The sequence below is a fragment of the Trachurus japonicus genome, chromosome 12 (genome assembly GCF_045865225.1).
Source record: "Trachurus japonicus isolate A0001 chromosome 12, Traja_1.0".
Taxonomy (NCBI): Eukaryota; Metazoa; Chordata; class Actinopteri; order Carangiformes; family Carangidae; genus Trachurus; species Trachurus japonicus.
This window is the reverse complement of record NC_140918.1, coordinates 9,992,931-10,013,858: the sequence shown is the minus strand read 5'-3', so window position 1 is coordinate 10,013,858 and position 20,928 is coordinate 9,992,931. Positions and strand designations below refer to the sequence as shown.

General features: G+C 41.6%; 1 protein-coding gene across 2 annotated transcripts in view; it reads right to left on the bottom strand.

The window, feature by feature from the left end:
• Positions 1 to 4,332: 4,332 nt before the first annotated feature.
• Positions 4,333 to 20,928, bottom strand: part of lamc3 (laminin, gamma 3) — a 121,925-nt gene continuing 105,329 nt past the window's right edge. For both annotated transcript variants that reach the window (XM_085793065.1, XM_085793066.1), the window contains 12 exons: positions 20,537 to 20,715; positions 17,392 to 17,572; positions 15,984 to 16,207; positions 13,446 to 13,522; positions 12,967 to 13,101; positions 9,913 to 10,132; positions 9,231 to 9,377; positions 7,962 to 8,064; positions 7,239 to 7,441; positions 6,460 to 6,600; positions 6,247 to 6,346; positions 4,333 to 5,713 (listed from right to left, as the gene is read on the bottom strand). In XM_085793065.1, the coding sequence (XP_085649191.1) occupies positions 5,451 to 5,713; positions 6,247 to 6,346; positions 6,460 to 6,600; positions 7,239 to 7,441; positions 7,962 to 8,064; positions 9,231 to 9,377; positions 9,913 to 10,132; positions 12,967 to 13,101; positions 13,446 to 13,522; positions 15,984 to 16,207; positions 17,392 to 17,572; positions 20,537 to 20,715 (1,973 nt within the window). In that variant the 3' untranslated portion in view covers positions 4,333 to 5,450. The remainder of the gene's footprint in view (positions 5,714 to 6,246; positions 6,347 to 6,459; positions 6,601 to 7,238; positions 7,442 to 7,961; positions 8,065 to 9,230; positions 9,378 to 9,912; positions 10,133 to 12,966; positions 13,102 to 13,445; positions 13,523 to 15,983; positions 16,208 to 17,391; positions 17,573 to 20,536; positions 20,716 to 20,928) is intronic.

Genomic DNA, 20,928 nt, shown 5'->3' with positions numbered 1-20,928 from the left:
ACACATTTCTAAAATGCTCTGGTTAAGATTACGACATTTGTGGTGTTAGGGTCAATTTTGATCCGGTTATAACGATAAGAACAAGAATGAGAGTTAAAACTGAAATCATAAGTGCAAAACCAACCTTTTCATGGGCAAGAAAGCTTAATAATGTAAGAAAAACAGATTGGATGAAAAAAAAATGTTTGAATGTTTTTAGTGTATTTTAGAGCTGATTTAAAACACGGGTCAAAACTGACCCTAACACCATAGATGGCACTTTGGGTATAGGTTAAGTTGGATTTATTTTTTTCCCCCTCTAGAGTCGGAGGATACCAGAAATGGACAGCAAATAATTGATCATCAGGTGGAAAGGAACATGAATCCACATGAATATAATGTATAAACTCAAAGCCAACATGGTCGTCATGGTGATGCTAAGGTGATGGTGCGTCAGTGGTGTTTTTTTGTTTTCAAGAGGACAGGAAATCAATAATTTTAGGTTCCAGTACATAAGATGAGGTAAAGAAAAACATGTTTTTAGTGCAATACAAGGTAAATTATTGGCTGGCTTTCCCGTCAATCATCCATGTGCACCGTAGGCTCTTCTGTGTTTTTGAAGACTTCCCTGTGGAGTCAATTTGGGACCATATGTAACTTGTTTACCACAAAAAAAAAAGATTTGTTTTCGTCTTTATTATTTTTGATCTAAATCCCGTTTCATCTGCCAGTTCTTTTAAGCATCTTCCCTCCATTGAAGACAGACATCGGCGGCTCTCTGCATATCCATAGCTTTCATAATTAATTTGGGTTCGGTTAAGGCTCAACAATTCCCAACAGGACCCACAGTATGTTCTTCAGTGGGAAATCCAACAGCACTGGAGGCATGAGGTGTGATTGTAAATGAGGTTACAATTATTTCATCATGCAAAAACCTTTTTCTTTATAGTTTTAACTTGAATGATTCCACTTGTTGCAACGCTGCGAGCGGATTCATTTCCAGTCTTGTCACGCTGCAGCCCGACTTCTCCTTTATTAAAACAATGGGCCGACTTGAACGCTGAATTTTTATGTTTAGAGGAAGAATAGCTGTGTTTTTCTAAGACTCCCTCTACCAGTTCATGTATACAGTAGCTGCATCTTGGCACAGCTTTTGGTGCAGCAGATGATAATGACACAGGTGATTTAGCGTAGCATGTGTGGAGTACAGATGCTGTGCAGTCTGATAGAAAATAGGGCAGATTGTTGTATTTTTTTTTTTTTTTTATTTCAACAAAACTGCGTAGCGGGTTGGCAAAGATGCTGCAGTTATCAGAAACATACAGAACCATTTCTGCATTTATAAGTTATCACAGTTTACTGGGAAAAAAAAGTTTGAATGCCGAATGCCTGTGTGAGATTTCTTTGAACATGAGAGCTCATTCATTTTCCCCCCTGTTGTGCGCCTGTTTAATCTATACATCATACTTACAACACTCTCAAACTCCCAGCTGCCATGTGGAGGCTTGATGCCAAAGCAAGTGAAGAGACAAGGGAGACGGCAGCTCTTGAATTCGACTTTTCTGGCAGGATTTTGCGGAGAAAAAGTGAAGATGGTTTTTTTTTCCTTCTTTTTTTTTAAGGGGGGGGGAGGGGCGCGCAAAACATATTTAGTTTCCTTTCCCGAACTCATTTGAAGACAAGCTGTGAAATGGGACGAGAGGCACAGTGGGGTGTATGTCAGCAACTATCTTTGATGTTAAGGATTTGCACTTGTGTTGCCTGCTCAGACCATGTCGGCCTGTACTATATTTTGGTGGATTTACCAGCTTTTTGTGGATTTTAATGCAGCTAATTTGACACTGATGTTTTTTTTTTTTGGAGGGAGGGAGGGAATTAATAAGGCACATTGTTCTTTATTCTGATAATCTATCCTTAGCACAACCCCCCGGGACAAACTGCAATGTCGTGCTAGTCCTCGTACTGAAAGCCTTTCCTTGTAATGTAAAAAGTGAAAAGTATGTAAGCTCCATGTCTTTATATGAATAATCTACTGGTATATAAGGTTGCTGACTTTTTTTTTGCCAGGGGCATGCAGCTTTAGCCCTTATTTAGCATGATGTCATGTATGTTATGTAGCCATCAAATGCATGTTCACATTTATTTAAAAAATGCTCTGGAGTTAGCTGGAAACTTTTAAAAGTCAATAGCAGAATGCATTTTTAACCAACACATGGAAGTAACATTACTTCCATTACTTTTTTTCTCTTTTTTTTTTGCTAGCTAGCTAAAAGCTGATGAAATCTACCAGGGACGCACAGTCTCGACTGAGCTCAATCACTGGCTGCTGTTAGAGATTCCTCCTTTTATCTGAAATCAAGGGCTCTCATTTATAAATACCACTAGTACCTGATGTAAATCAAGTGCCATCATCCTTGTAACCTGCATATAAGCCCTTCACATGCAGCCACAGGGTGGACAAGGAGGACACGGTTAAACAAGCAGCTACAAAATCACAATACAAATAATTAATATAATATAGCTGCATTTTGAAGGGCCTGTTTCGCTTCTAAATTTTCCTTTCCTTCATCTGAAACTAATAAAACAGAAGGATGATGGAAGCAACCTAACAGCATGCCATTCAGGCTTGGTGATATCAGTCATTTGGGAGGATTTATATTTATATTATATATATAAAATAAAACAAAACAAAACACGGAACATATTTCATATAGAAAATATATGTACTGTATATTGTCTAATACCCAATAAAACTGACATTGAATGCCTCATACAGTGTATATACTGTATATCAGAGAATATACAATTCAGTATCCAAGGATCAGAGACGAGAGACGACAATCCTGTTTCTTGAAAATGATTTTCAGCGTTTAGGAAATTCCCCATCTTCTGAGGCAACGCTACAATGAAACGGCTGATGTTTACACTGGAAAGACAAAAGTGTGCTCATTAAAGAATAAAGGTGAAAGAGATGGTTTGAAATCAACAGGAACAGGGAGCCTCCCTACAACAGGTGAGGGAAAGAGGTGACGGAGGCGAGCTGCTCAATAACAGGCAAAAAAAGAAAAAGAAAAAAGTGAGATCATACTGTAGTGAAGTGAGTGTTCCTCTCATGCTCCCGTCTTTCTTCTCCAACTTTCATTTAAAAAAAACAAAACAAAGTCTTCTCAAGTCTCTGTGACTCTCTGAGACAAACACTTTGTTTCAAAGAGTTTCTTCATGTTTTTTTTACCACCTTTTTAACACCATCACCAAGAAGTGCAAGTAACAGGTCTGGTGTAAAAACATGAATACCAGATTCTAATTGTCTACTTTATGATGTTTCATCTCGTGTTTGTTAAAACCAACCCTGTGCAACGGCATGTGTGTTTTAAAATATATATATATTTCTATAAATTGAAAATGCTGTTCTGCACTACTGTGTTTAATGTGGATGAAGCAGATGAAGAACTGAATATGACTCGTGCTGTGATTTGCACCAGCACCCGTGATCACGAAACCATCAAAAACTCCAGCCAATATCAGATGTCATATTAAAAAATATATTACTTTCATGTATTATTTTGATTGTTGGATATTAAATCAGAAATTACTCGCATTACAACTCACCTGAACACGGCTATTATTACTTCACCCGGTCGGAAACAATCCTGCAATATTCAGTGCTAATATGAAACATGAATATTCTAATAAAGTAATGACTCTGTGGTTATTCCCTATCTACACGCTTTCAACAGTCATGAATTTCGATTTCATTTTCATATGGTAATGACACTTATCTCTACTGAGCCGCTAAATTGAGTGAAAATTACTACTAATTTCCAAAACTTTGAGCTGCAATTTATCCACATGACGGATTCCCATGAATGTTCTCCTTCAAAAACTGGAATACTGGTCGTAATTATGGTTCTTTTCCAAAATTGCAAAATTGATTATCTTGTTGGAGGGTTCAAAGGGAGCTTGTCTGTTTCTTGTACAACATTTGGTTGATCTAACAGATGAAAAATTATATTTACAGCGGTTTTAGGGTTGAGCACTCCATCCATCCAACCATCCAACATCCTATATTGATTTCACTATGGCTGTTCAATGGAGATACAGGAAACGTTTGAAATTTTCTTTCTTATGTTTTCAAGACAAAAGGTTATAAGTTGGTCTCTGCTTTGGAGAATGGAAAGATGGACCTGGGCTAGCTGGTTAGCATGCTAACTTCAAAAGGAATACAATATATACAGTATAATACAAACAAAATGATACCCATGATAGGTGCAAATACAAATTTAAATTGACTGTTGAAAAATTCACAAACAACAATCATGTTTTTTTTTTTTTTTCCCAAGGACTGGATTCTTCTTTTATTGTTTTTTGTTTTTCTGAGTGTTCCTTGAACCACCCACTACAATTTGAAGCCTTTCATCTGCTGAGAGTAGCTCCACCACATCCATTGTAAATTGCATTGGTGTCTACTAAAAACATTCTGGTCGGCAAAATGACTCCTTTAAGTGCACTTCACTGTATAACGGTTTCTATTTGAAACTTAAATACTCTAAATATGGTTAGAATTACTATGAGTAGATGCAGATGTGTAACTGGTTGTCTGTTGTCTGATGCCTAATGAGTTATTCAGCATTTTTAAGAACAGAAAAATGTGTCTGGTACAATATATTTAGATATCTCATCACTTCACAGGCCCTGTAATTAACATATTTGTAAACCACTGATTGGCATTTGCTTTTACACTTTGATCACCTAGATCCAGACAGTGTGACCAACTGTGACCCCAAAGACAAGGCAGGTGTGAGCATCATCACCCAGTGACAGAGACAGAAACACAGAGAAACTACAAAAACAGGGAGGTAGGCACTGTAAGAATCCTGAACACAGGTCGTGTGCTGTTGAAGCCTCACCTGAACCTCACTGAGGCCAAGAGGACTAATTGTTAATTAAGCCTGGTTGATGAAAAAGAGCTCAAGTGTAAATGAATGTGTCAGTACGGACGCGCACTCAGACACACCTTTTACCCCCGCAAAGGAAAATCAGCATTATTTTAAACTTGACAGCGCACTCCAGCAGTTCAGAACGGCTGAGTATTATTCATGATGAAATTAAAGTTTGGATGCCGTTGCTGAAAAGAAAAAAAGTGGGAGAAAAAAAATTGGTGGGAAAAAAAAGAAAGTAAGAAAAGAAAACAAAAAGGAAGACTAGGTATAAATCATGGGAGACAGGGTAGAAAGCTGTGGCTTTTGGTGGAAATGTGTGTGTGTCAATGCACTGTGGTGGTAAATTGTACCTCTGGGCTAAAGGTGGAAAGAGGAAGAATATAAAGAGGATATCACTGACTGTTTTGAAAAAAAAAAAAAGAAAAAAAAAAAAAAAGCCCAGACTCTTTTGTTAACAAAATCCTGCAAGACATTTCCTGACATTGAGCTGTCTTATCACCGACTGGATCCCCGTCATCTGCACTCTCCATCTTACCCCTTACCCGTACCTGTGGCCTGGGGGCAGGACTCAGGCAAGTTTAAGGTAATGTCCCTGAGACTGTCTCTCTCCTCCCTGATCTCCTGTATGTCCTGTTCGATGAGGACCAGCCGGCTCTGCTGCTCCTTGGCGGCCGACTGCAGCTTCTGGATCTTGGAGCCCAGCGTCGGGCTCTCCACGCTGCCGCGGAGCATGCTCAGACGACGCGCCGTCGCGTTTAAGATCCGGTCGAAGCGCTCCAGCGGCACGTTGGCATCTGGACCACGGAGGGGAAAAGAGAGAGGGGATGGATGGATGGAGAAAGGGGGGGCATCATGAGTTTCTGTTTTTTTTTTTTTTCTGTGGCTTGCAAATGGCAATGAGTGATTCACACGTTGGATCAGCCTCCATGATGACCTAATTATAGTGATTTGGTCATTATCCTTGATGTCTGATGTTAACACACTGGGTGCAAAGTACCAGATCCCTCGCTACCAAGCTAAACAGGGACTGTACTTGAATGAAAAGACCTGATTATAATAAGTCAGAGATATACAGTACAACTGAATTGTTTTAATACACTTAAAAATTTGCCCACTAGAAAACACTGCTGGGCCCTTTGAACAAGTTAGTCTTCCTTTATCATGGGGATAAAAATCTGGGAAATATTTCCATGTTAAATGAGGCATTAAAAAGCACAGAGCTCTTCAGCGATGTGACATTTAAGGTATAATGAAGATTTATGACTTTTTATGGACACAAGACTAAAAAGTGGCCATAGTGGAAATCATCTATAAGAGAGTGACTTACCAATCTTGCTGATTAGGTCAGTTAGTGTGACAGAATAGGCCTCTAATTGGAGCTTGGCTGCTTCCACGTCTTTCTTTACGCTGGTCAGGGACACGTCGGGCTGGGAAACAAGAGGAAGACACGGACTAGGAACCTTCTTTTAAGATGCGCACACAGGAAGCGCGGATCAATATTCATAGATTCTGCCTTTCAAAACGTGTTATGTGGCTGTACCTCCGAGGTGATTTGGGATTTTGCTGTGTCAGTTAGCGTCTCGTGTTCAGCCAACTGTTGTAAAGCAGAGTCTATATGGGAGCTGAGGTGAGCTGACGCAGTCCTGGTGTGTTTGGCCTGGGTCAGAGTGGCCTTGGATTCCTGCACACACCAAGAAAGAAGGAGAGATAAAAGGCAATTGACTCTTAAATGAAGCAAGTTTATTGCTGGAGGCTCTCTGAAGCTACACAGTATCCTGAGATAAATGCTAACATGCTGATATTTAGCAGATATAGTATATATAATGTGAACCGTTTCCATACTAACTGGGCTGAGGCTGATGGGAATATCCTCAGTTTAAAGGTGTTAAAATAAATGACAGAAAAAGCTAAAGTTGATGATGCGCTAAATGAAAAGTTAAGCAATTACGAACATTCAGTACATGAGTGACTGAAATGTCATGGAGATCCATGGCAGTGATATTTCATTGCATAAATGGAAATTTAACCTGCATGGATCAACAAAGTAATTAGGATTCATCTTGTGTGGATCACGTGTGTCATTTGTACAAAATGTCATTGCTATTGATTCAACAGCAGCTCCCCAAATAACACAAAAAACAAAGGTAAACCTTACGGAGGAACAAGTGGGAAGTGAAGCTTTCCCTTAAATTACTATGGTTCTTGCAAAAAATTTCTTTGCAATCCTTCAAATATTTGTTGAGATATTTCAGTCTGGACCAGAGTGACTGACGGTGCTGCAAAATGACAACGCCATCCCCTTAAAGCAAACACTCATACCTTTGCTAAAGTTTGTGCTGCCCGTTCCAGCTCCTTCGTGGCGTTGGTGGCCAGGCTGGCGGTTTCCACGACTGGTTCCAGCATCTTCTCGATCTGCGAGAGCTTCCTCCTGACATCGGCCAGGACCTTTTCCCCCAGGGGTTTCTCCTTCTTCATCACAGCCTTGGTCTGGGCCTGTCGACGGGGCCACTCCCTCACCATGTCTGAGTCCAGATATAGCGAAAGAAAGCGGGGGATTGGAGACGAGACAGAATCAGCGTTGGGCTGAATTTTAAAAAGCTACGTTGACATTGGATCAACATTCATATTTTCATTATTCAACATCTGCTTTATTCTGTTTTGCTCTTTGCTTTGCTGTTTCATTGAAAGTCTGAGCAAACAAAAACTACTTCAGATTCTTTTCATGTTGCTATAAACAACCGGCATTTTCGCTCATGAACTTTATGGTGTTAAAAATTCTCAAAACATTCCTCTCATATTTTCCACATAAGCTGTGGCTGCATTCAATACATGACAAGTGGGTCAGAACATCACAATAGCGGCGACATGTTTATCATTAGTGATACTTGAGTGTGCAGCTCTGTTTCTGTTTGTTTTTGGTCTTTCGGTGCTTGACATTTCATTTTGAGTGGAATAATTCAGTCAGACTTTCAACGAAAACAATAATGCTACAGAGTCAGCGAAGAGAGTAGAAGAGGATAAACAGGCTGGATGCAGACTCACTTCCTAGTTCTCTGTGGAGGGTAATGGCCTCTGATTCCACCTCTTTCCCCGACACCACGGCTGACAAGGCTGCAACCTTTGCCTCTTCAGCTCGAGCTTGAAACTTTAGAAAAAAGAAACATGACTTCAGTGGAGCCAGGTCTGCTCAAACAATATCCAAATATTGAATGTTGAGTAAACTGGGGGTGTTTGCACAGTCATGGTGGCGGCTGTGAAGCTGCACTTGGAAAACAGAAGTGAATTTGAGCTAAAAGCTAACGCCAGCATGCTAACACGCTGAAAATGTCAATACTGATGTTTTTTAATCGTGTTAAAGAGAAACTATGCAGGATTTGTAGCTTAACCATGCTACATTTTTACCTTAATTAAACAGCTTTGGAGTAATTGTGATGGTTTGATAAATGGCTTAACTTGTTACAAGGGAGAATGGAGGCGCTCTGCCTTATACAGTAGCACCTTTGGAAGATCAGAGCCGCTGTCCCAGCTCTCGTCTCTGCGCACCGTGACACAAATGTGCCCCGTAGACCATAATGTCTTGTTTATGATGGATTAAACTACACAAATATAAATTTGTAACATTGTATATGATATATAACGTTATGTACCACTCTATTGATTGAATCCTCGCCTGCTTCGTTGTAAACAAATGCACATGGCTGAGAGGAAGGTTAGCAAAAAAAGGCCAGACTTACATAATTCCTTGTTAACTATCTTAGTTCAGTGTGTAAGCATGTTAGCATTGATAGTTAGCAATAAAAATCTCCCTCTGTTTCTAAATTGTAGTTTTGAGTAATGACCAGTGGTGTTTCTGCTGCACATTGTGATGTCACAATGATGCTAACCAAAGGTTTGCATATAAATTCAACACTTCTTCATTTTACCCTTAACTGTGTCAAATTGTATGATAATGGGGTGTTGTGTGGAGCAGCAGGTAGAGCAGGTGCCCCATATGCAGAGGCTACAGTCCTCACTGCAGTCAGCCGCGGTTCGAATCCCGCATCAGGCTGCCCTTTACTGAATGTCATTCCCCCTCTCTCTGCCTCCCCATTTCCTGTTTCTCTCAACTATACAATCAAATAAAGGCAAAAAAGGCCCAAAAATATATGTTAAAAAAAAATTGTTTGATAATATGTGAATGGAACTTGTTTTGTGTAACCTTGACCCTTGACCCCTGAGCATCCAAATGGATTTTTAATGCAAAATCTGAGGAAATTGCTTGTCTTTACATTCAGCATTAGAAAGGAAAATTGTGACAGTAATTGTCGTCACCTCACTGTTGTCACCCATCGTCTCCAGGCTCTTGTTGACAGCCCGTTTCATTGACTCCATCCCTTCTCTGATCTCACTGATCCGCTCATCTTTGGTCTGAATCTGCCGCTCCAGCTCTTCTGTCCGTCGGCGCAGCTCCGCACCAAACTAAACAGGAAGCAGGGACAAAAAAACACTCAAACTCAGCTCAAGCTTTGGTGAAAACAGCATCAATTTGTTTTCACTCTTCTGTCTTGTGAAACCCTTTTTACTGCTGCTATTTTGAGGGGGCACATTGGCCTGTTTCTGTGTCGTTTTACAGTGTGTTGTCTGCCCAGAGACACTGCAGTGGTTAATCGTCCTCCTCTGGAACAACATGTACCCCCATGAGGAGCAGACCCTGCCAGCATCTCTTCTCCTGTGCCAACTCAGTGCCCCCTCCCCTCCCCTCTAAAGGCAGCCTTTCCAAATGTTAAACCAAGGAAAAAAATGAACTGGAGTGAACTGCCCACTCTTCACAAATGAGAGACGCTTGTATCTCTGCATGATCCCTGTTGAATGACCCGAAGTGGTTTCTTATATAAAAATGTGCAGCTATCACACCGGCTCTAATTAGACTAAATGAGTCACTCATTGGCCCACAATGTGAGATAATAATACTTCAGATTCCACTCGTTTCCCTGCAGGTGCTGTCCAAACTGACCTCTCTTGTGTGGTTAGTGGGATGCGTTCGGTTGAGCTGTGTTTGGTCGGGCGCTGGCGATGGGCTGGCATCTGTCAGAGCCAGCTGATATAAGGATGATGTGATGTTACCCAGGGCAAGCTTTAAACCAGCAGCCTCCTCCTCCAGGGCCAGCTGCTGGGCCACGGTCTCGTTCACCTGCGCTGTCAGATTCTCCTTCTGCTGCTGCATTTGTGTAATTCTGAGATTACAGGGATAAGGAAACAGAGAAAAAGTAGTTAAAACATAAAAAAACATCTTAAAAAAACAAAACAATACACTTATATCAGGCTGTCATTTGATTTAGTGCTCCGATGATGACAGGAGATCTTATGCTGCAGACTCATTAGCATCACATACAGTATATGTCATATTACTCATTTTCATATCTCAGATTAGACTCATTTAAAACAACACAATAGGACGTATCACACTTTTCATGAATTCTTGAAAGGAAGGTGTACGCCGGGCAGTGCAGTGCGGATGTTGAAGTGTCATTTTTAACACCTCCACAGCTGTAATGATATCTATTGTGTTTTTTTTTTTACCTTAACAGAACAGATCTCCTGAAAAATCACAGTACTTTGTCACTTCAAATACTGCACACACACACACACACACACACAATGAGCACACGCTGTTCTCTTGGGCCGCAAGAAATAATTCATTTTAACAATAATTAATTTAATATGTTCGGTAGAATACCAGGATGTTGCAATATTGTGCTTTGAAGTATTTTTTTTGTGTGCTCGAGACGTGGCTATTGCAAAAAGGCACATTCATGAATAACTAACAGGCTGTCTACTGTATGAGCGCCTTTCACAGCGACCCATATGGCTAATGTCTGCTTGAATAAAGGCCACTGAAACTACTTAATTAAACGCTACTCTCCGGACATGTAAAAATGCTCTCTTGTATTGTTTAACATCGTTTTTGCCTCATAAATGGATCAGGCCTCGTGTGCACCTGGCACCACTGCTGCTTATGCTACACTGGCAGGTGGAAGAGCTTCTCAGGATGGTTGTTGGAAAACTGGAGAGACTCGGCTTCTGAGACATAGACAATAGGAGTAAATTGTGCACAAACATCAGCGTCTAAGACACAATTTAGAAGAATTAGCACATTGAGCATTTGTTTATGTTGTTTGTTTGCTTGTAACTGGTCTTTAACTGACTGTTAGTGGTTGTGCTAATGCAAACTCTTGTTCCTTTGCTTTCTTCTGTTTGTGACATATGGATCACTGGCTGTATTGACTTCACTGCAGTTCAAAGGTGGAAATACCCATACTAATGGTATTGACATTTAACCCTAACCCTAACCTTAACACTTCAGTCATTATTCACCACATATTGACATGTAAACAAGGTTTACAGTTATGTTAAAGGGATAGCTCAACATTTTGGCAAATTGGCCCATTGCCATAATCCCTATAGTCATATCAGTAGGTTCGTTACCTTTAATTGTCGGTGCAAGCTATTTTTAGAACGCAAATACAGAGACTGCTTGCCGAAAAACTGCCCCTGATGGAAACGCGCATCATCGGTTTTGCATGAATTTACCTCTAAAACAACTCCGTCTCGTAACGTTCTGTTATTATCTAATAGCGTGATGAATGTGCAGGTCACAACTTGTCCACCAGAGCGTTTTGGAGTTGTTGGATTGTATATTTGATGAGTTTGATGAGGGAAACCAAGAAATCCCATTAGCTTCCATAGCGTAGCTCTGAGCAGCTCGCGGCTCTGCTCCGCCGTTCTAAAAATAGCTTGCATCGACAAATAAAGGAAACAAACCTACTGCTATGACTATAGGGATTATGGCAATGGCCAATGCTGAACTATCCCTTTAAGAGTACAAATATGACTTAAAGGAGGTGGGATGTCAACTGCCCATGAAAGAAGAAACATTTACTGTATATAATTAACTAACAACAATATAAAAAGTTGTTTTATCATACAGTATATTATATAATTAAATGGCTCATACTGATGCATTGATGCATTTTACTACAGTTGCTGATCAATATGGGACCAGTTTCAACTACTTTATATACAGTTTAGAGCTGTTTAGAGCAGTTTAACAGCTGTAAACCCAGAGGGAAGTTCTCCTCTTTAGTGTCATAAAATAAGCCCAGGTCATCATGGAAAGATTAATCACATTGGAAGGAGGAATCTTTTTTCTTTTCTTTTTTTTCAGATTTCAATAGTTTGAAAGTCATGTCTCACTACTTCTGTCTTGCTGCCACTGAATATAAATATACAACATAAAATAAGTAGTAATAAAAAATAAGCGCGTCTGGTGTCAACAGTCTCCTCCACTCGTCGTAGTGCAGAGCCATTGTTACTGACGTCTTGAATACTGTTGTCATTTTTCTGTCCTATCACCAGAGTGTAATTGATTTTCTTAAGCACCACCACATGGGGAAATACACTATGTGTGGGAAATGCAATTTTATGCCACCCATCTGCGCTCAATTCACATCCTCTAAAGTGACACAAACACACACACACACACACACGTGCATGCATACAGTGTCGTCGTACGGCGGAGCTCCGAAGATTAACAGAACTGTCCTGAACCGAGCTGACTACTGTTAGGAGGAGGGGGTAATCAATTTCGAGTTCCTCGCTTCTTGCTCTCATCATGGCCACCGGAGGGCTTTTTGCATCATTCAGTCTAGCATTCAGGATAATCCTCAGAGCAATCACACGCTAGGAGATGCAGCGAGCGTGCGGCAAATCCAAGAAAGCAATAGGCTTACAGTGGAGAGAAGCCGTCCCCCTGTGGCTAAATGTCTTACTCCTAAACTCCAATGTGCTTTAAGAGGCTGCTGTGAAGAAGAGGACCTTCAGCTGTAATACAGGGATAGGTGCACTTTGTTAGAAATACTGCAAAAGCACTATAATCCAGGGAGTCATGCAGCTTGTTGGGATTTCGCAATAAAGGATGCTTTATGAGAAAGGGAAACATTCTTTCTGCTTGTGCTTGTCTGTGGGGGCGTGTGTTTGGGTTGATTTTTTTTTTTTTGTTTGCACTCACTGCTCCGTTAGGCTCCTGATGTACTCCTCAGTGGAGTTGTCCTGCAGTAGATCCATCAGGAAACCAAAGGTCTGCTTTGAAGCTCTTACTGCCCTGCTGGCTACGGCCTCAATGTGGTCCGCTGCTTCCCTGTGACTGGAGGGGAGGAGGGGGGAGAAAAAAATAAAATAAAATAAGGGAAGACAAAGTGAAAGGAAGGGAGGGGCGGGGGGGGGGGGAGCGAGGAACATAACAGACCATTACAACTGCCTAAGGAGAGATGAAATGGATTTCAGCATCGATGACTTCCCCTCGCTGCCTCTCCACTGCAGATTTCTGTAACTACCACATAATAACGCTGCGTTCTCCGAGCAGCCGAGGGCATTGATGCACTGAGGCCTGAGCACAATGTTACGAAGCTCAAAGGAAATGTCTCCACGGTGATATTTCCTTAGACTTGACCACTCAAGAGTCCGTGGCTGGCGATCACGTCTTCTTACCTTTCCATTAGGACCTGCGAGTCATTGACCATCATGTTCCATTTGTTGGGTCCTGACACCGTCTCAAAAGGAATAATCTATGAAAAAAGGCAGAGGGGGAAAGCAGGTTTCAGGCCTTGAAGAGACTTCACACCATTTTGACATGTTTAATTAAATCATGTGAACCAAAGTCTCCATCTAATAATTAAGAGATTTCACACTTCAGCTGACTGGAGAGTTCTTTTTTTTCCTCTCTCTCTCTCTTTGCTCAGAGAATTTTGGATCCGTGTGAAGGCTTTTTCGACAAATCTGGGCACAGTCCAGAAAAAAAGCAGTCATGGATGGGTCTGTCTCCGAATGCTGCTGGTCTGGGCTTTGCTAACAAACCATAAAAACTCATCTAATGCACCTCTCCACTTAAATATATGTAATCAAAAAGTGTTCAAAGCGGGGGCGTGTGGTAAAACCTCCCTCTAAATAAATCCCCTGAAGTTTGGTCCTGATAAATGTAATGTGTACACAGTCGAATGCAGTATCCGTCCCCGAGTGACATTTAATTTGAGAAAATGCAAATAAAAATGGGAAAACTAAATCAGCAATTGACACAGCAGCATTTTTTCTTCATTTTTTTTAGGGAGGTGCGGTGGGGTGGGCTGCTCTTCTTATTAATATGGAATTAAATTGCAGCGGCTTCAGGCTTACCCAAGTGATAAGGGCTACAGAGGTAGTTCTGCACACACACATACACACAATCAGAAATAGAGAGAAAGCTATATACTGGCAAAACAACTTCTCTCATCTCCCAGAACCTAAATAACGTGGCAGCAGTATCCATAATAGATTCCTGCGAGCGTCGTGGAGAGACAGTGGAAAAGCCTCGCGGTGGGTGAAGAACAAGTTGTTAATTTTAGCGTCCATCAAACGTTGGGTTTCAGTTTGCCACTCAGAGGGAGGGGGGAGGAGGAGGAGGTGCTGCTGGTGGTGCTGGTGCTGGTGTGAAGGTGGGAAAGAAACATTGTTTTGCTTTGAGGGATCTTTGTCGATCTACACAAAGAAGCCCCAGTGGTAAAGAGCAGCTTCTCATAACAAAGGCAAAGGAACAAAATAAATAGAGTGTTTTTGCAACTGTCCTACTGTGGCCCTGGAAAACACATGCAAATTGCGAATTTATAAAACAGCTTCATCAATTTGACAATACAATACAACACAACACAACTGAAATGTTTCTGGGGACAGTGGGGGCACAGAAAGGTGACGGACGAGCTTCAGTTCAGTCCTTTTTGACGTTAGAAGTTATGAAGACGGCTACAGAGACGGAGTTTGTTGGCTTTGGTAAAACTTCAATCTCAGATGACTCAGGTATTATTTCGGTTACATGCTGTCATTCCGACATCCCACCACTCCGACATACGACCATTTAGACAGACCACCATTCTGACACACCGCTATTCCAACATACCACCGACAAGACAAGGCTTTCAATATAAGGAAATGTGCATTACTCAACAGGTGACTCCCTCCTGCTTATCTGGACTCTCTCTATCTATCTGGCCTGTCTAGCCTCTACCTGGTCTTCTTACTAAACTCCTTTCATCATTGCCTAAGCCCAACCAGTGCAAAAATATTTTAGAGAAAAAAATAGGCTATTAAAGGAATTGTTGGAAAGGCAGGATGTTTAAAAAAAGAAAAAAATACCGTCATTCCCACCATAGGAGGCAAAAATTGTCGGAATGATGGGACATTTGATATATATTTGATATTATAAAACCACATGTGGAAATGGTATATATAATATAATATATAATGGGAATAGTGTTGCCATTTAGACAATTAGAGGCCTATGTCGGACTGGTGGGATGTTAGTTGCCCCCCATTATTTCAGATATGTACTGTCAGCTTAGCATTAGCCTTTAGCTGGGTCTGTCACTTTTTTGTGTCCCCAGATAGTGAGTTTTTTGCAGCACAGGCGCCGTCAAGTTGAACATGTTTTCTTTATCTATAGAGCGTTTGTGTGTTTTGAGCATTTCAGGGCCACCGTACCATACCGTCCATCTACACCTCCCGCTGCTCAAACAGAGCTACACCCAGGCCGACCACCTTTTCAACCTGCTTCCCTCTGGTCGGCGCTACAGGTGCATCAAGACCAAAACAAACAGACTGAAGAACAGCTTTTATCACAAAGCCATCACAATACTGAATGCAAATATGAACTGACAGCCTATGGCTATATTCATTATATACATAGCTCTTATTTATTTACTTTTTTTATATTCTCATATTTTACCCTGTTAGTCATCAATGCACTTGCACTGTCACTTTATCCATACACATACTCAGGATCATAATTGTGGATTGTTGATTGTTGTGTTACTGTTTATTGTCCGTTTTGTTTCTATGTGTGGTCGCACTTGAAGGTTTATAGCTTTTAATCTCGTTGTGCTGTTGTGCAACGACAAATAAATACATTCTGATTCTTGATTCTGACACCTGGAACATCTGCAAACCACATAAGACAATTAACACAAATTTGTGGACTTTGAGTGCGTTTCATTTGTGTACCATGCTGTCCAGGTCCAGAGTTGCCTGCTTCAGCTGCTGCTGAGACGCTCTGATCACCGTCGCAGTGTCTTCGAAGGTTTGACACACTTCGTCCTTCCTCTCCTCCTTCCCCTCTGCACTGATGCTGCAGTTAAAAGTAGCTGTAATGCCATGCAGCTGGGCGAGGAGTGTGCCTGTGGAAGCTTCCAGCAGGGAAAATTGTTTTATGAAGGCCTCTCGTGCCTCTGAAAGAACAAAAGAGCACAAAGCAAATAAAACCACATTAAGACCTTCATGGATTATTTCGCAGAGGATATTATTCTTCCTCCACGTCTTCGCAGCTCGTAAGCAGCATTTCAATGATTCTCTTTCTCAGTTACTGCAGGAATTCACACTCTTATCCTTCCTGTTTATCTGTTTGTTGTCATAAAAAAAAGAACAAGGGCGGAAAAAAAAAACAAACCCATGTGGAACTGTCCAGATGTTAACACTGTTGTCACAGTCTGACTTGGTGCTGTGAGCTGTTGTGACTCTGATCTGGCTGCACAGTGAGTGCGGAGCTGATACAATTAGCACAATGTGTCTGGATGTTTGCTGCTTCATTTACATACTTTTCTTCTTTGTCTTTGTGTCTTATAAAATGAGAGATAACAAGTTTGTGTGTGTGCGTGCCGCAGTGTGCGGTGTGTGAGCCCTGTCACTCCCAAGGACTCATTAAATCATTATTGGGCCACCCAATGTCTCAAAGAGCACGGCTGGTAACTGAGGGTGTGTGTGTGTGTGTGTGTGTGTGTGTATAAGTATGTGGGTGTTGGGAGGGGTATTGTTAGACAACCGTTATCGTGATTGCAACTATAATCATAATAAACCAGGGATTAGAGATGCGCTGCCTGTCATATAAATAGGGATTAAGTTGGTCACACGGCGCCTTGTTCTATATTGTTATGATTTGTCTCCATTTGGCCTGTGCAGCTGAGCCTGTAAGCCCTTTCCCCTCCAAAGATAATGACGATATATCAGCATTGTGTTAAAGTAATTGGGAGAGGTTTGTATTGTTGCCCGCTTCCTGATTTAATCGCTTTGTTGTGCTGCGTCTGCAACAGTGGCACACCGAAAAAAAAAAGACACACACAGAGACCGAGCCAGAGAACCATTTTTTGCAGAACGCCGGGGGCGGTTTCACGTCAAATTTCTTCGCCACGCTCGCCGGTCTTTGTATGCACCGATATGGCATGTTAGCATCTCGCAGCCAAAATGTGAAAACACAGTGCTCAACAATGGCAACGTGGCGAAGGAGCTTCGGGTTTCAACAAAAGCGAGACGGCTGCCTGCCAAGCGAGCGGCTCCTCAGATGTCATGACCACAGAGGAAACATTAAAAGGAGTGACAGGCCAAAGTGGAATTATCTTGGCTCCTGTGCTGCTGTTACCTTGGAAGGCCAGAAAATCCTCCAGAGCATTGGGCAGAGTATCCTCCCTCTGGTGCTCATGCTCGTAAAGCCTGGCCATGTGATACTTCAGCAGGTGGTGCTGCTTCCCAAATCTACCTCGGCAATCAAAGTGAGCCAGGAGCTTCTCCAAATCCTGCAGGCGAGTCCTCAGCTTTTCCGCCTGTAATAGCACCAAGATTTATCACTGACAGTGTCAATGAGAATACAGTTTTTTTTTTTTTTTTTTGGATTTCAACTACAAACAATCCCCCCCACCCAAAAAAAAAAAAAAAATCTGAAAAAAAAGATCTGTATTTATTTATTCAGACACAGGGATTGAGATAGGATGCTGATTCTTGGTACACCATAACATCAAAATGTAGTATTTCAACAAAAGCAATGAATAAATGAATATAAACAACAGGATAAGGATAGAATGCGGTTTTCATATCCACATCCACTCACTCTGTTCTCTGCATAGCATGCGGCCGAGGTGGGAAAGGGCTTTTCAAGAGATAACTAGATTAGACTTCTGAGAGAATGGAGGTCCAGGGCTCAAAATGGAATCAAGGTGTTGTGATTCACACCAATTTGTTGACCCTGGCACTTAAATGGTCCAGACCATATAAAAAGAGCCTGTAATCCCCGCTGTGATCGCACCTCTTTTTCAGAGTGAGAGCCATGTTTTGCACGCGATGCCGCATACGTGTTTGTTTCCTGGCGGCGTGTGCTTTCTATTAGGTGGCGGATCGGCGGCTGCTGATCTCATTAGTTAGCAAACAAGGTGTTAATGAGCTCATATCTTCAGCCCAGTCATTCCAAACACATTGGTTTTTATATTTAAAAAAAACAATGTCCCCTCTCTGCAGTGATTCATTCTTGCCAAGCACCGTGCATCTTTTTCATTATCTTACCCCATTCTTTATTTTGCTGCCGCTTCTTGGTTTTCTCTCTAATACCTTTCTTGATCATCGATCACACATCTCTGTCTTTTTCAACCTTCTCCCTTTTTTATTTGGTGCTTGTTAGCCTTTTTTTTCCCCTTTTCCTGTGCCTAAGCCAGAGGAAAATGTGAGCAGAAAGATATAGAGGGAGCGGGGAGAGGCAGAGAGGGAGAGCTTGGGGGAGACTGAGGACAGTGAGAGTAATTGCAGGTGTTCAGAGCAGACAAGGCTCGGGATGTTCACTGAATTGCTAACACTGTGGAAATCACAGCGTGCATTCACGCAGCTACAAGCTGGTCCGGAGAGATCACACAGCCACTTCACCTGGAACAAGAATATATACAGAGAAAAGACAGAACACGGTATTGGATTGGCCTCAGAAGGTGAATCCCGGGACGCGGTACCTTAGCATGCGGATGTGGGTTGCAACAAATCTAAAGGGACAGAAAGGAGCTGCACAGGAGATCATTAGGGCAAATGTCTCTTTCTGTTTCACTGCACATCCACTGTTTACTTGCAATCTACAAATACAAAGGAGCCATATGGCTGTCACAAGGGTCTACAAAGGCAGGATGTGCTGGAGGAATGTGCTATTTCGAGAACAAATTGCACCTCATAATGGCGAGAGCTAAGACACAATCCGTACTCGATGTCGGTTTGCAAAAACATTTATATGGACATGTGCAACAATATGTGCAGCAGAGCCACGCTGATACCCCTAAAGAGGAACACAGAGAAACCAAAGGCAGCATATTTAACAGCAGCGTACTCAGTGTACTCACAATTTTTATACTGACGCTTCACTTAAGGGTGGTAGTCTGTAAAATGCCAAACCTTTTTTCACCTATTACACCTCAAAGGGAATCTGACAGCTGTTGTTACATACAGTATGTCTTTACATGTGAGGAGTGAAATGGTTTGTGCTGAAAATAAATGATCAGTTAGCTGATAAACACACAAACAGTCAATAATCTTGTTTATCAATTTGTTAGTTAATACATCTGCATGATAGGATGTGATTTGCATAAAGTCTTCTACCAAACAAACATGTGCGTATTATTTTTAGGCCGGAGCATCTGTGCAGCGTCTCAGTCTGCAGCTCCTGTGATTTGGATATTGCTCTGAGCCACAGTGTGAATTGATTATATATTGATTAATTGCGCAGCCCAATTAGTTAGCACAAGAGGAGTAATGTGACTCCTGGTAACTCTGAAGTTGTATTTACGTATTGTGTCTTCTTAGCTGTTGAGCTAACATTAGCAACTGATGATATGTAATACTGAATAGTGATAGTAATATAACATTAAGCTACCTTTAGCTGGTCATCTCCGTTTAAAGGGATAGTTCAACATTTTGGCAAATTGGCCCATTGCCATAATCCCTATAGTCATAGCAGTAGGTCTGTTACCTTTAATTGTCGGTGCAAGCTATTTTTAGAACGGCGGAGCAGAGCCGTGAGCTGCTCAGAGCTACGCTACGGAGGCTCATGGGATTTCTTGGTTGTCCCTCATCAAACTCATCAAATACACAATCCAACAACTCCAAAACACTCTGGTGGACAAGTTGTGACCTGCACATTCACCACGCTATGAAATAATAACGGAACAGAGTTGTTCTCGACTGCTTACCGGAAAACTGCCCCCAACGGGAATGCCTATCAGTGGTTTTGCATGAATTTACTTCGAAAACAACTCTGTCTCGTACCGTTGTTATTATCTCATAGTGTGGCGACTGTGCAGGTCACAACTTGTCCACCAGAGCGTTTTGGAGTTGTTGGATTGTGTATTTGATGAGTTTGATGAGGGAAACCAAGAAATCCCATGAGCCTCCGTAGCGTAGCTCTGAGCAGCTCGCGGTTCTGCTCCGCCGTTCTAAAAATAGCTTGCACCAACAATTAAAGGTAACGAACCTACTGCTAAAACTATAGGGATTATGCCAATGGGCCAATTTGCCAGAATGTTGAACTATCCCTTTAAAGATGGAGTGACGTGTGGGGTTCATCATTTTTGTTTTTGACTAATTAGTAAAGTTATGTAATTACCTTTGTAGTGAGTAAATATGTGATTGATTAGATTAGGTTTGATACAGTTTGATAACAGTTTGATAAATTCCCAAGTATATTTTAAGTCACTTTGTTTGAAATTCCTGATTTTGTCCTTCACCACAGACACACAACAAACCCACTGGATGGATGAACTCACCTGTTTCTTGACAAGGCCGTAGCAAACAGGACACTCCTCACACTGGTGTGTGGCTCTGTTGTGGAAATAGTTCAACTCGCATTTGTCACACTTGTACCCGACGAAGCCCTCGCGACACTGGCAGGTGCCGTTGCTGTGACACTGCATGGAGACGGAGCCCATAGGGTCACAGTTACAGGCTGGAGGAGAGGACGAAGGACAGTGGGATGAGAGAGCACAAGGACATGGGAGACAAGCGGAGGGACAGAGATAAACATTTTAAAAAGTTAAAAAGGCACTCATGTGGAATAATTAGTGGTCCGTAAAAGAAAATCCCAGAAGGGCAGTACGGACATAATCACTCAAACTTTCTGCATCCATCCTTTCTTCTGTCCTTGAATGACTATAAGGCT